General features: G+C 41.6%; 1 protein-coding gene across 11 annotated transcripts in view; it reads left to right on the forward strand.

The window, feature by feature from the left end:
• The window catches only part of stau2 (staufen double-stranded RNA binding protein 2), a 70,594-nt gene that overhangs the window by 24,024 nt on the left and 30,418 nt on the right, over positions 1 to 16,152 (forward strand). For 9 of the 11 annotated variants that reach the window (XM_027174288.2, XM_027174330.2, XM_027174337.2 and 6 more), the window contains 5 exons: positions 2,211 to 2,423; positions 2,990 to 3,127; positions 5,321 to 5,452; positions 6,361 to 6,424; positions 9,966 to 10,246. In XM_027174288.2, the coding sequence (XP_027030089.1) occupies positions 2,211 to 2,423; positions 2,990 to 3,127; positions 5,321 to 5,452; positions 6,361 to 6,424; positions 9,966 to 10,246 (828 nt within the window). Of the gene's footprint in view, positions 1 to 2,210; positions 2,424 to 2,989; positions 3,128 to 5,320; positions 5,453 to 6,360; positions 6,425 to 9,965; positions 10,247 to 14,179; positions 14,452 to 16,152 lie in introns of those variants that run through there. The other 2 variants (XR_003444853.2, XM_047808846.1) reach the window with 2 other exon arrangements.

Raw genomic sequence — 16,152 nt, forward strand, 5'->3', positions numbered from 1 at the left:
TGAATAGACCCGCTGTAAATACGTACGTCATTCCGTCATTTCCTGTTTAGAAGTAGTTTTTGGTGCGTTTTGCAGGAATGGAGGCGCTTGAAACAGGAAGCAACGTCATACACACATGACGACAAGGAGGTTACTGTGGTGCATAAAGCGAGTTACCCCTCCCACTTCTGCTAGTTTTACTGAGATGTCTTGCCCCTTGCGAATTGGCCAATTAATAATACAGACGTCCTGAGGTAAAATTGCATTACTCCACATCCCCACGTAGAACTAATCCCATCCGAATAGTGCTATAGACATACAGGTAGACAGACTGATGACAGACAGACGAACTGGATGACGGACAGAATGACAGATTGTTGACAAATGGGCCATTAAGGAGAAATAAGGGTGGACAGAGACAGACAGACATATAAACAAAGAGATGGGAAGACAGACAGACAGACGGGTATACAGATAGATAGACAGATGGAAAATAGATGGACAGATAGACAGAAAGACTGAAGTAAAGATAGACAGATAGGTCAAACAGCGAGATCGACAGATGTGTGGACAGACTAGAAGAAATGTGGCCAGACAGACCTACAGACAGACAGATATACAGTGGATTCAGACTTTCAGACCTGTAGAACTCTCTCTCACTCTCTCTCTCTCTCTCTCTCTCTCTCTCTCTCTCTCTCTGAGTCATGTGCATGAGTGTGTGTCTTGGGGGCAGACGCATCAACACGCCATACAAAAGAGCCTTTCTTCGCTCAGTGGGTCTCGGTGTCTCTTGCCGTCCTCACATCCTGCCTTTACACAGATCGTCCCACATCGTCTTCCCGGAGAACATGATCCATGTAGGACAGAAAAACTGGTCAGATCAAAGTCCTCGTTGAAATTCCATCACTGTACCGAAGACGTTACACCGTCTGACGCCGGGGACGATGGCTCGTCTGTTGCCGATGGATTTAAGGAGTGCCAAGATCTACTCAAAGACAGTGTTCCTGTGATTAGACAATCACATGCTGCAGGCGATAAGCTTCCACCACCGAATCCTCAACAATAACTGCAGTGATGGTGACTGTGTGAGGTCAGGTGACTCAGGGCTTTAGATGCATTCAGGATCCATGTTAATTAGTTCTATGGTATGACTGGAGATGTTCTCAGATATCTATAACTGTAAATATAATATATAGAGCAGTAGGTAAAGAGAGAGACAAGCGGCTAAATATAAAATATGTCGGTTTGAATCGCACACACGGATAAACGTGGACTTGCGAGAGAGGACTTGGACTTACGTGGACTTGGTTAGTATTATGATGTCATACCCCATGATATATGAAAATGTTCTATCAGCCCGGAGTAAACAGAGCAGCTTCAGAGCCACCACAGATGGAGAGATCTCTTCTGTAACATTGGAGTGTGATGATCAAATCCTTCCACATGAAAGTCTTGTAAATATTGGGTCATAAATTCTGTCAAGTGTGTGAGGAACGCTCTCTCTCTCTCTCTCTCTCTCTCTCTCTCTCTCTCTCTCTCTCTCTCTCTCCCCCTCTCACTCTCTCACTTTTTCTCTCTCTCTCACTCTCTCTCACACACTCCCCCCCTCACTCTGTCTCTCTGTGTGTTTCCCTCAAGATAAATATGATAATTCACTTTAATTTCACTTTAATGACTGAAAGACTAAGAAACTTACAAAGATGTGTATTATGACGTACACAAAGAAAATACACTGAAATAGACAGGAGAGACTAGATGGATGGGTGGATGGATGGGTGGATGGATGGGCATGCAGAGAGATAGATAAACAGGCAGATGGACAGATGGATAGACGGATGGATGGATGGATGGATGGATGGATGCATGGTTAGGCAGATGTATATTATGACATTATATGTATAAAGTAACTTGGTTTCTAGGTTCTCAGTAAAACTGCATACACAGTGTGTGTGTAGGAGAGAGAGCGATAGAGAGAGACAGAGAGAGAGAGAGAGAGAATGCCAGACAGCTTATATGTATAAGGATAGGATTTAAAAGGGAGTCTCAGCAGCGAGATAACTTTCACTGAACAAGAGAGAGTCAGGTTTGTGTGTGTAATCTAATCCTCCTACTTAACACTGAACTGAATGTCCAGCTGCATTCTGGGTAACTGATGTTCTAAATGTTTAATGTGTTCGTTACAGTCGTAACCTGCTCTGCTCTGCGTCTCACCGGCCCTCCTGTGTCCCCAGGTGCTGAAGGAGAGTGGCCCGCCCCACATGAAGAGCTTCCTGACCCGTGTGACGGTGGGCGAGTTCTCTGCTGAGGGTGAGGGCAACAGCAAGAAGCTGTCGAAGAAGCGTGCAGCTTCCTCCATCCTGCAGGAGCTGAAGAAGCTGCCCTTCATCCCTATAGTGGAGAAGCCCAAAGTGCACTACAAGAAACGGCCCAAGACCATACTGAAGGTTAGGCTGCTGACTGTAGACAGACTTCCTGGCAGACAGACAGAACGACAGAAAGGCACATCGACATAAAAACACTGGTAGATTGACACACAGGTAGACAGTTTGTTCAGACACAATGACAGTCAGAAACAACAGAGACAGTCACACACAGACATGTACGGTGGATGACTGAGGGACAAACACACGGGTCGATCGACAGGTCGACTGACGCACCGGGACACTGACCGTGAGATCAAGTGTTGGACAGACAAACAGCAACCTACACACTAATAAGCTGCAAGTCAGACAGACAGAGCAACTGGAAAACAGACTGAAACACAAGCACACTGACAGACAGGCAGACAGACAGAAGGACAGTCTGATGCACAATGACAGACACACTAACAGACATGAATCATATGGTGGACGGACTGACCGACAGAAGCTGAACTGCTAAACAGATAGATGGTGGGATAGACAAAAAGACAGCCTGATTGACACACTATCTATCAGTCAGGACCTAGAACAGTGTGTGTGTATTTATTTGTGTGTGTGTGTGTGTGTGTGTGTGTTATATGTCCTCATAGGCTGGCCCAGAGTATGGTCAGGGAATGAACCCCATCAGCCGACTCGCTCAGATCCAGCAGGCTAAACGAGAGAAAGAGCCCGAGTACACACTGCTGTCCGAGAGAGGCTTGCCACGCCGCCGAGAGTTCATCATGCAGGTACTGTTTACACTCACACACACACACACACACACACACACACACACACACACACACACATGGCAGTGACAATAGTTAGGATTTTGATGATATTAGTTCTATCATTACAGTCGTTTTAAAACGGATAAAACTCCGATCCCATCGGTCGAGAGCCATGTTCCAATTTTCCGACGTTTTTAGCTTTGTTTAAAACCGTTAAAAAATGTTTATTCAAAGCAGCATTCCACCGAGAAATGACAAATGAAATATCCCTCTGTTGTTAACTGCGGTATCGTTCGTGCACTGTTTTGATTTTGGCAGCGATACGTCCTGTTTATGTTTCTGCTTGTGTTTCATTCCCTCTCTCGGCCCTTCGCTTTGTTTTATTAGACGTCTGGGTTTGTTTGATTTACTTTTGCTTATTTCACTACAGGGTGGTGTTCTATTGTTTCTGGGTTAAAGAAACTCTACCTGTGTAGGAAACCGCTCCTCAGATACGATGTAATACGCCTGAGAAGAAAACGCGCAAATATAACTGAAGATATTCCGGATGGCAAGATAATAAATATTTATGTCTAGTCTGTTGTTAATCAGAATTCTTTAATACATATATATTTTAAGCCCCAGGCCGAGTGCAATGTACTTAATATAAAGTAAATTATTTTCAGATGTCTAACGCTGTCTCTTACTGCGCTAGACTTTTATTTTTTATTCATTTTTTTTTCAAAGCAGAGTTTTTTATTTTATCACAACATGGGTGCGGCAATCAAGGGAAATTGCCGTGTAATCGAAGGAAATAATAATAACAATAATAAAAAAAAGGCTCAAATGACTGGGAGGATTATATTATATTTATTTTTCAGTTCCTGTGCTGTATAAAACCCAGGATGTGTGATGAGAGGGTTTCACAGGATTCAATAGTATTTATTTATTTGTTTGTTTGTTTGTTTGTTTGTTTATTTACTTGCTTACTTACTTACTTACTTTTAATTTCAGGAATTTACAGACCTTTCTCTCTCCACCACTAATCATTGTATTTGAGCTATCAGATATCACAAAGTTTATACAGAATATGCCAAACATGTAAAGGGTTTCTATGATGCCAGACGTGTGATTGTAAACATCCTGTGACGTTTTAAATGCTACTATATATATAACAAACTAGCAGATACTTATTCCTGCTTCTAGAAATTGTAGAAATGTATCATTTCTAAAAATCTTACATCTTATTTTCTTTCTAGCAAATAAATAAATGTACAAATTCAATTTTGACTTAGGAAAAAAAAAAAGTAGTCTTCAGAACAACTGAGACGAAATAATCACATTTTTTGTACATCATAATTTTACGATGTCATAATTAAAAATATTAGATGTATTTCTTTATTTTCAGGACTCTCAGGACTATCTGTCTGTCTGTCTGTCTGTCTGTCTGATTTATCTATCTGTCTGTCTGTCTGTCTGTCTGATTTATCTATCTATCTGTCTGTCTGTCTGTCTGTCTGTCTGTCTGTCTGTCTGTCTGATTTATATATCTGTCTGTCTGTCTGTCTGTCTGTCTGATCTATCTGTCTGTCTGTCTATCTATCTATCTATCTATCTATCTATCTATCTATCTATCTATCTATCTATCTATCTATCTATCTATCTATCTATCTGTCTATCTATCTATCTGTCTCATCTATCTGTCTGTCTGTCTGTCTGTCTGTCTGTCTGTCTGATCTGTCTGTCTGTCTGTCTATATCTATATCTGTTTATCCATCCATCCATCCATCCATCCATTAGGTGTACCTGAACAGGTTTACATTCTAACAGCTATCTAAACATGTGGGTTGGTTTTAGTGCTTTAGAAGCTGCTGATCTTTTGGAATTTTCCCTCTCGACAGAGTTGCGTTACACTGAATGGTGCAAAATAAACAACAACATTAATCGAGCAGCAGTGCTGTGGAAATGCCTAAGAGAGCTCAGAGGAAAATACTGTAGTCAGATTGGGTTGAGTTGGCAAAAAGGATGTAATCACTCAATGCAGATAATCACTCTGTCCAACTGTGATGAGCAGAAAAGCAACACAGAGTCCAGAAAATATTGACCTCTGTGATGCTATCATGGGATCTCATTATCCCACACTGGAGAGTTAAAGATTATGTTAAAAAAAAAAGATTGGTGCTTTAGTTTCTTTATGTAATAAATTTCTGGTGTGTGTGTGTGTGTGCACAGGTGAAGGTGGGTGATGAAGTGACCTCAGGAACAGGGTCGAATAAGAAAGTCGCTAAACGTGCAGCTGCAGAGGCAATGCTGCTCCATCTGGGATACAAAGCCTCCACGCCTATTCAGAACACACAGGAGAAGGTCAGCACACAGGACAGTGCACACACACACACACACACACACACACACACACACACACACACACACACACACACACACACACATACAAAACGCTTCCATCCAGATGTTAACGATTGTGCATTTCCGTCAACTCCTGTTCCGTTCTGAAGATCAGCAACAAGATGACATAACCAAAGAGTGCTACACACACACACACACACATACACACACACACACACACACACACACACACACACACACACACACACACACTACATCCCGTAGTCTGCCACTGCAGGCCTGTTTGTCAGTGGTGTTTGATTTTAACGTACACTTTACTACAGAATTTGGTGCAGTTTGGGACACAGCTGCGGTCAGTGGTTAGATTTGTTATTGTAGCTAAAAATCTGGCTTGTGTTTCAGTGAGTCAGTTTGTCAGTGAGTGTATACTTCTGACAGTGTGCTATTTTAGCACACTATTTAGTGTGGCAGTGTGCAGTTTGGGACGTAACCCATGGAGAGAACTTTTGCACCAAGGGGTTTAGAACCTTAGGCCATGGATTCGAGAACTGTTGTCCTTTACCTTCAGTCCAGTTGGCCCTAGAAAATTGTACGTGCGTGTGAGCGTGTGTGTGCGTGTGTGTGTGTGTGTGTGTGTGTGTGTGTGTGTGTGTGTGTGTGTGTGTGTGTGTGTGTGTGTGTGTGTGTGTGTGTGACTTCATTACTCCATTATATATTTGACTGTGTAGGATTTAACTGTGATGTCTCAATTCCCTTCCTCCCTTCCTAGTGAAGATTAACCTGTGTGACATGCTTGAAAAGTGCTTTTCCCCTTTCACTCACTCTGCTTCTGTGTGTGTGTGTGTGTGTGTGTGTGTGTGTGTGTGTGTGTGTGTGTGTGTGTGTGTGTGTATCATTCGCTTGCTCAGCCACACATGGACAACAAAAGCTGGAATGGACAAAGAGCCTCTTTCCCTGAAGCCAGCACTAACAGTAAGTGTTTTTCTCTCTCCCTTGCTCTCTCTTGCTCTCTCGCGCTCTCTCTCGCTCTCTGTCTCTCTCTCTGTGTGTGTTGTGTGTGTGTCTGTGTGATGCTGTGTGTGTACGTGTGTGTGTCTGTGTGATGCTGTGTGTGTGTGTGTGTGTGTGTGTGTCTGTCTGTGTGATGCTGTGTGTTGAATCTAGCTGACTGGAGGGCATGGCCTGAAGACTATCCCTGTTTTTCTGTCATTCAGGATTACACACACACATACACACACACACACACACACACACACACACACACACACACACACACACACACACACACACACACACACACACACGTTCTAACACACACTAATGCTGTCAGAAGGGATTTCACCATGACCAACATGTACAGATGTCATGATCAGGTTTCAGAGACAGTTTAAAAGCAGTAGTGTATTATTTAGCTGTTTGACCTACTGTTTAGTGCACCAGTATGCGGTTTAGGACAGAGCCTGTTTGTGATAGACCTGGGTTTATAGCTAGGAGTCCATTACTAAGTCCATTACTTTTTTTTCTTTCTTTTCTCTTAATACCATCATCTAGCGAACGAAATTATGGGATGTTATTCTCTGAGGCTCCATCACATTTGTCTAAAATAAGGACCCATAGAAGACCTCTGTTCAAACAATGCTGGATGTTTAGAATGTGTGTGTGTGTGTGTGTGTGTGTGTGTGTGTGTGTGTGTGTGGTGTCCCAAACTGCATTCTGATTTCATATAACCTTGAGTATGGCAGTGTGCGGTTTGGGACGGAGCCCTCGTCTCTGTTCGTGGGCCCTCGTCGGGTTAAAGTGCATTTTTGTGCTGGAGCAGAGACATTTTTCTGGCTCGCTGTTATCTCAGTGCTCCTGTAGGACACTATCAGTGTGCACTCGCTCTGTAAACTTTCCCTTCCACAGAGCTTTCACTGTCACAGTAATGACTATAATTTACAGTTTTTTAGCCCTGATATGATCCAGAGCAGTGTGTGTGTGTGTGCGTGTGTGTGTGTGTGTGTGTGTGTGTGTGTTTCTTTTCCACTAGTTAACCCTCAGAATGTGATTTGCGTGCATGCTGTCTTCTCTGCGTTTAGAACTCCAGGAGCGTTTAATGCTCAGATACGAGACACACATCGTTAAAGTCAGGAGGACTTAAAATGTCCAAACAGTTCGGTGTGATAAACTATCCGAGACTAATCCGGTTTATAAAATACATCAGCGTTCGGCGTTGCCTTTGTACACAGACCTTACACTTCATACAGTATCTCTGTTTACATTCACAGACAAGTGGTGGAAGGAGAGAACAGGTCCTGCGCCAATCATGCTCTACATTTACACATTGTACTTCATGGATATTTGTGTCTTGAGTGAAAGCTTTTGCATATCAAAACAATTTTCAGTGTGATTACGATACTGTGGGGGATGTGGTGGGAAGCGGTTAAGGTGTTAGACTACCAATTCGGAAGGTTTTCAGTTCGAATCCCCTGTCAAATCAAGCTGCCACCGAGCACTGGGCCCCTGAGCAAGGCCCTTATCCCTGAATTGTGCAGCTGCATAAAAATGAGATGACAAAAGCACAACAACACACACATTCATGGCATTTCATGGTATTTGGCAGATGTCCTTATCCAGAGCGACATACATTTTAATACAGCTGAGCAATTGAGGGTTAAGGGCCTTGTTCAAGAAACCAGCAGTGGCAGCTTTGTGGACCTGGGGTTCGAACTTACAACCTTCTGTCCTGTAGAACAACATATGAATCACTGAGCTTCCACATCCCCAGGAGTGAAGACACACATTACTCAAATCTACACAAAATCCACTTTCACTGCTTTATATTTTCAGTATAAACGAGAAAGAAGCATTTACATTTTTACTCTAACGTTACAGTAGATAGTTAAAGGTGGGGTCTTCGTTGTTTGAAAGCCAATGTTGACATATAAAATCACCAAAACAAACACGCCCCTAACCCAAATGGGTCCCGCCCCTGTATCGATAGCTCCGCCCCACACATACATATGTAACCCAGGGAACTACTGGAAAGAAACGTGTCTTTATCATAGCTGAAGGGAAGAACAATACGATTGCAGATAAACAAACAAGCAAAAATGACACACAAGCATAATCATGTAAAGGACAAAGGCATATATTAGTTCTGTGTAACAAAGCAAAACCAACGTTACTCTCCTATCGAGAAGGAAAAAAAGCGCCTCGGCGTCTTAAGTAAAGTCGGCCACATATTCACAGATTGGAGTTTCCCGAGTCAATAACTCCTGAGCTAAACGCTGTTACTACACAAAACGCGGTTGTAGCTGCCTCTCTACATTACTACAATAGAAAAGAGGTGATATTTGTGTAGTAACAGAGTTTAGCTCAGGAGTTATTGACTCGGGAAACTCCAATCTGTGAATATGCGCCAACTTCCTGCTCCTTCAGTTCTCTCCAGCGCTGGAAAGCTGATCCTATATTAACACGTCCTACTTCTTGCCTTATCGTAAACCTTTCTTCGCTTGCTTTCTTTGTTTTTATCCTCCATGTCAATGTTAAACCCGCTTCCTGCTAATGTCACACATGCGCACTGAACACTCTCTCCGCCCATATTGACAAGACACGCCCCTTTCTGCACATTGGCTACACGTTTGTTTTGTATTTGTTTTGTTTGTCGTCCCGACTCAGTTTTCTGAAGCATTTCGCAAACAAAAGAGACCCCAACTTTAACTACACGAAATTCAGTGTACAATGTCGCTAGCAAGAGATTCTTTAAGATAGAAAATCTTATATTCTACATCAGAATAGTCAAATATAGTCAGTGCATGGGAAAAAAACAAAAAACTGTTGCCTTGGTTTTATTTTAGACTCCATGTAAAGACACTGGGGGCAAAAAAAGTGGTAATTTATTGACTTTATTGAGCATTTAAGTGCTTTTTTAATGTCACTTATGAGATCATCCTGGCTCACACTTGCGTTTTAATATTGTTGTTGAGTGTGTGTTATTGTGTTATGTTTCATAAGAGGAACTAAATTCATCATTTGAATATTATTTAAAAAAGCACAAACGGGACTCCGAGCTCATATTTTTTATATTTAATGACTTACAGAAATGCATCACTGGCAGACCTCAGCATTTTACCCCCGTGATTTAATAGCGTCTTTAACGTACCCCTTCCCACAGTGGCGCAGCAACTAGCGCGAATTTTAGCGAGTCGCATCCAACATTCGAGAAAGTTTCCCATGATCTGGAGATGCCTGGAGCTGGTGAAACGCCAGTTTCTGCTCTGCTGAGGGCACTTTAACACCCAATTTAAAAAAAATATATATATAAATAAATAACAATTCCATTTATTTGATTTAATTTCTATACTTTTAACAGACCGAATTTGAGGACTCAATCTCATATAAAAGTCCTCGTGCTTCCAGATGATCAGATGTGTAGTTGGATTATAAATCAGGAATCTCTTAGAATACTAAAAACTGTACGCTTTGTCTTGACGTCGATGCCTGTTCTCTTTCCTTCTCTTTTGTCCCAAAGCGCAGAAAGGAATCCTCCACCTATCTCCGGACGTGTATCAGGAGATGGAGGCCAGCAGGAATAAAGGTGCCACTGTGCCCTCGGTCACCCCCATGACCCCTGTGACCTATATGAACCCTAAAGAAGTGAGCGTGGCACCGTTTTACAACAACAGCGCCTCAAAGACAGCCGCCATGGCACGGGAGCTGCTGAACAAAACGCCAAAAACACCCACCATCCCCTGCAGCTCCGTTCAGCCATCGCAGCAGCTCGAGTACCTCGCTCACATTCAGGGCTTCCAGGTACGGAGAACTTGTCACATATAGTATGCATGGCCAGTTCGTGCACTATTTAGACAAACTGCTTAGTCATTTGGGATGGAGCCAAAATCTCACAGGATGTTGTAGGGTCGTCGTGATGTTTTATGGGTTGAGACATAACGAGTCACTGGTACCGGTTACTAGCTACTTGTGTTTTTTTCTTCAGTGAGAAATAACTTGGGCTTCATGGCTGCCCAGTCACTAGCTCGGCTTTAGACTCACACACACACACACACACACACACACACACACACACACACACACACACACACACACACACACACACACACACACACACACACACACACACACACACACACACACACAGGGCTCAGGTACAAACTGTAACCTTCTCTCCATCACTCACTGCTTTACTTTACATCCTCTTCTTCCCTCACTGTTTTGTCACCTTTACTTTTTTCCTTTCTTTTCCTTCACAAATGCAAATCTCTGGGGTTTCTTAACGTCATGGTAAGCTGTCACATAAGCAGATTATTTCTCTAACTAATGGAAAAGAAACAAAAGGATATCCACCTGTGCTGACCTCATCTGTGTGTGTGTGTGTGTTTGTGTGTGTGCGTGCGTGTGTGTGGTTGTGGTTTAGTTCTTACCCTTTGGCCACATGCTATTTAAAGAGAATCATTCTGATGGTTTGATACTTGTTTTGTGTGTGTGTGTGTGTGTGTGTGTGTGTGTGTGTGTGTGTGTGTGGTGTGTCACCCCAGTGAACCGAGTATGTTTAACACCAGGTGTTTTTAATTACACCCAGTAAAAACATTTGATCTAAACGTGATCAATGTGCCTTTGTGGAAGCATTTTGTTTTTTAAATTGGGCCTGAAACATGAGACATAAACTCTATGTTCAAGGGTCTTAACGAGTCACTTTCCCGATTCAGTTCGTTCAAACGAATCAGGTTCTTTGTGTTTGATTTACCGCTCAGCAGCGACAGGAGCACTGGACCCTACAACCCTCTATAGAAATCCATATTGTGGGTGAGAAGAAACTTGTCTTTGAGAATCGAATCTTATTTTGTTTTTAATTGTCCCTTAAACGGTGCTTAAGATTCACACGCAAAAAAAATATTCTATTCAAATCACTAGTTCATCATTAGTTCATGCTGCACAGGAAGATGAACTATGTTGAGCGTGATGTTTTTATTTGTTTTTTTTTTTTTTTACTTATACTTATTACTTTACTTTTCTTTACTTTACTTGTTTTTTTTTTTTATTATTTTTTTTAGCTTATCTATTTATTTATGTATTTATTTATTTATTTATTTATTTACATTTTATTTATTTTTAACATATAATACATTTTGGGAAATATTATTATTATTATTATTATTTATTATTTTAAATATTTATTCATGTATTTAATAAATTAGACTCGGATTAGGTTTAATAATTAGACTCGGCCCGGGTTCGGTTCTGGTGCAGAGAGCCAGTGCAGTCACTGAAGAGTTAACCTGTCGGTCTGGATGAAATGGGAGGGTTGCGTCAGGAAGGGGATCCGGCGTAAAAAACCTGCGCCAAATCTAATATGTGTGATCTGCTGTGCTGTAAATCTGTATTAAATCAGTACTAAATGTCCTTATTTATGTAAGCAATAAAACACCATGGTGCGTGTTGTTATAGGAAAATGATCCATACCACGATGGTGTGATACGTTATCACCTCGAAGTGGATTCATTTCCTGTAGCAACATGTCTTAATGTTTTTCAGTCCCCTTACACAGAGGCAACATCCCAGTGAGTCCATTCTCTTATTAATTAAAGAATCTTTTTTTTTTTTTTTTGAAGCGTTTTAATGTTATTTACACTCGTTCTCTCAACTCTGCTATTCTTTTTCTCTCTATCACTCTGACTTTTTTTCTGTCTCTCTCACTCTCTCTTTCTCTCTTTCTCTCTCTCTCTTTCTTTCTCTCTTTCTTTCTCTCTCTCTCACCCTCACTCTCTTTCTCTCCCTCTCCCCCCCTCCCACCCTCTCTCACTCTCTTTCTTTCTCTCACTCCCTTTCTTTCTCTCACTCTCACTCTCTTTCTCCCCCTCTCTCTTTTTCTCTCACTCACCCTCTTTCTTTCTCTCCCTCTCTCACGCTCCCTCTCTCTCTCTTTCTCTCTCTCTCTTTCTCTCTCTCTCATGCTCTCTCTCTCTCTCTCTCTCTCTCTCTCTCTTCCCCCCCCCCATGTGTGTATACAGTATGTGTCTATCCATGTGTGCTATTATATTCCCCCTGGCTCAGCCTGTATCTGGTGGAAATAGGGCAGAAATAATGGAGTGAGTGTTGTAATTTATAACACATGCTTTCATACTTTCTCCCTTTCTCCATTCTCCAAGTTAATTATTACCAGCAATCTTTACTTTTATGAACCAAACCATATGTTCATTCAGTTTCTAGTCTTAACGCAGCCAGCGATAAAGCCTTGTTAGGGCCGAGGCGGTATACATTACACTGATGAGGTGGTGTATCATGATGATAGAAACTGGGAAGAAAAAGTAGGCATCAAAATAAAATAAAAAAATTCTATTTTAATTTTACAAATTTGTTTGCATTAGAGTTCTGACTTTGTTTTCTTGCCATTTGGAGAAAATCTGGTTGATGACTGGGAACACCTGTGTGCGTGTGTGTGTGTGTGTGTGTGTGTGTGTGAGAGAGAGAGTGAGTGTGGGTGTGTGTGAGGTAGAGGGAGTGAGAGAGAGAGTGTCTGTGTGTTCAGTGTGAGTGTCTGTGTGTGTTTGTATGTGTGTGTGTGTGTGCGTGTGTGTGGGGGGGGGTGAGTGGGTTTGTGTCTATGTGAGTGTGTGTGTGTATGTGGGTTTGTGTGTGTGTGCTTTTGTGTGTGTGTGTGTGTGTGTGTGTTTGTGTCTGTGTGATTGTGTGTGTATGTGAGTTTGTGTGTGTGTATGTGGGTTTGTGTGAATGTGCATTTGTGTGTGCATTTGTGTGTGTCGGTTTGTTTGTGTGTCTGTGTGTGTGTGTGTGTGTGTGCGTTTGTGTGTGTATGTCGGTTTGTTTGTGTGTGTCTGTGTGTGTGCTTGTGTGTGAGTGTGTTTGTGTGTGTGTGTGTGTGTGTTTGTGTGTGTGTGTGTGTGTTTGTGTCTGTGTGATTGTGTGTGTATGTGAGTTTGTGTGTGTGTATGTGGGTTTGTGTGAATGTGCATTTGTGTGTGCATTTGTGTGTGTCGGTTTGTTTGTGTGTCTGTGTGTGTGTGTGTGTGTGCGTTTGTGTGTGTATGTCGGTTTGTTTGTGTGTGTCTGTGTGTGTGCTTGTGTGTGAGTGTGTTTGTGTGTGTGTGTGTGTGTGTGTGTGTGTTTGTGTGTGTGTGTGAGGGGGGTTGTGTTTGTGTGTGTGTGTGTGTGTGTGTGTGTGTGTGAGGGGGGTTGTGTTTGTGTGTGTGTGTTTGTGTGTGTGTGTGTGTGTGTGTGTGTGTGTGTGTGTGTGTGTGTGTGTGTATCACCCTCAGTTAGTCGTGTTTGTATAAACTTTTTACCAGCTCTAGATGCTCTTTTCTTTTCCAGGGAAGAGTTTTTTCATGTTTAAATACATTAAGAAACACTGTGAGAGCAACAAGATTTCAGTCACAGCTGCATGGCAGGAGCCTTAATGAGTCACTCTACCAATTCGATTCAATCAAGTGACTCATAAAAAGCTGTGCACAAAAACTTCATAGACTGAACCCTGCCACTTAGATGTGGTGATGAAGCTGATGCTGTGGATCAGAAGGAACTCTTTTTGAGGTGGTGATAATAGAGATGAGAACTTTATAGGGGAAAAAAAACTAGCAGTAGAAAACCTACTGACTTCACCTGACCTGTTCATCGGGAACTCTTGGTTGCCACTTTTGCAATTCAACTCGACTCCGAACTGTTGTAGAAAGGACATTGACATTTACATTGACATTATTTCCTCTCCAGAGTCACCCAAATGAGGATGAGCTTCACTTCTGAGTCTGGTTCCTCTCACGGCTTCTTCCTCATATCATCTCAGGGAGTTTGTCCTCGCCCTCACCTCGCCCTCGCCTCATCATCGCCTCGGGCTTGCTCAGTAGGAATAAACTTTACAGATAAATAGTAACTCAGTTTTAAACTTGTACCATTTTTATTTTTTTCCGATACTTCTGTAAAGCTACTTCGAGACCATGTCAGTTGTTAAAAGCTCTTTACAAATAAATTAAATTGAAAGTGAATAATATGCAGCAGTTGGTTTTTCATAGTAAACAGCAAATGTAAATAATGAGTACAATCAGAGTCAATCATTAAAATGATATAGGATATTTAATATTATTTATGCACTGGACTATTTATTTATTTGTTTGTTTGTTTATTTATCTATCTATCTATCTATCTATCTATCTATCTATCTATCTATCTATCTATCTATCTATCTATCTATCTATCTATCTATCTATCTATCTATCTATCTATCTATCTATCTATCTATCTATCTATCTATCTATTTATTTATTTTAACTTTACTTCATTTTACCTCCTTAGCACCGACAACTGTGTGTGTGTGTGTGTGTGTGTGTGTGTGTGTGTGTGTGTGTGTGTGTGTGTGTGTGTGTGTGTGTGTGTGTGTGTGTGTGTGAGCTCATCAGGTGGACATCATAAAGGATCTTTTGTAGTGTGTGTAGAGCAGAGCAGCCGGCTAAAGCTCTCCACTCTGACTTTAAAGCAATTATTCAGTGTGGTTCATAACAGAACAAATATCAAACAGGAAACACAAGACAAGTTACGTATGCTTACACCCAATAATACACACTTTTCCGTTTATGGCAACGAAACTGGGATCTCATTTAACACAATGTATTATGTTTGACTACTGAATGTCATTACTGTATATAGCGGTTAAAAATATAAGCCCTGTGACGACACAAGCGTAATGCTGGATATTTTGAAATAAATGCAGGGTGTGACGTGGGATGGACACGACGTCAGACATGAATGCTTGGGGTTTAATGAATACATTGGAGCATCTTTTGTCGAGACTGACGTCATGTCATACGTGTTTAAACTACTACTACTATGAGCTGCGTTCTTATGGTAACGTTAACGTCTGACGTGGAGCTTCTTCCTACACGTAAGACTAGCACTAGAACCACCTTCTTTTCTTTTCATTCCATTTTTTTCTACTTCTTATGTCACGGAGAGCCAAAGGCATTGCAGTACATTTCGTACTATGAATCTTTATGGATGTGAGAAAAACAAAAATGAGAAGACGTTGAATTTACCGTGTGCCGATTCTGGGATTCGGTTTAGAAAGACGAATAATAAGAATCGATAAAGTAACTCAAGTCTTTTGGATAATAAATGTTTTTTTTATAACAAAATCTATTTTTTTTCAATTCATTATTTCATTTTCTGCATTTAATCATGGTTTACATATTTGTAATTTGGGTTAGCAGGGGCATTGGCAGCTCAAGCGGTTAAGGCTCTGGCTTGTTGAACAGAAGGTCAAGGTTCAAGCCTCAGCACCGCAAAGCTGCCTCTGTTGGGCCCTTGAGCAACTCACTGCTCCAGGGCCACAGCATCATGACCTCAGCCTGTTCTTTAATGTATACAGTATGTGACAAAAGGCTTCTGCTTCTCCTGTAGCTTTGACTTCAAGAGTAAAAATCAGACCGGCGTTTTAGTTGCTGAATGTCAAACATAAGCAGATGAGATACTGGAGATCATGGACACAATCCAATCTTATTTGGTTATCGACATGCACAGCTCTAACAACAATAAAGACAACAATAAACATTCTTGCCAAGGCTTCTTGGTTAGGCTGAAGAACATAGAATGTTCAGCACCGGTGTTGCCTTTCTGGTGGACACCAAAAACACGGATCTTCTGTTCGAGTGGTCGGTTGTGGCTCTGGAACTGCTTACAGACTGACCGACTGG

This window comes from Tachysurus fulvidraco, chromosome 25 (genome assembly GCF_022655615.1).
Source record: "Tachysurus fulvidraco isolate hzauxx_2018 chromosome 25, HZAU_PFXX_2.0, whole genome shotgun sequence".
Lineage (NCBI taxonomy): Eukaryota > Metazoa > Chordata > Actinopteri > Siluriformes > Bagridae > Tachysurus > Tachysurus fulvidraco.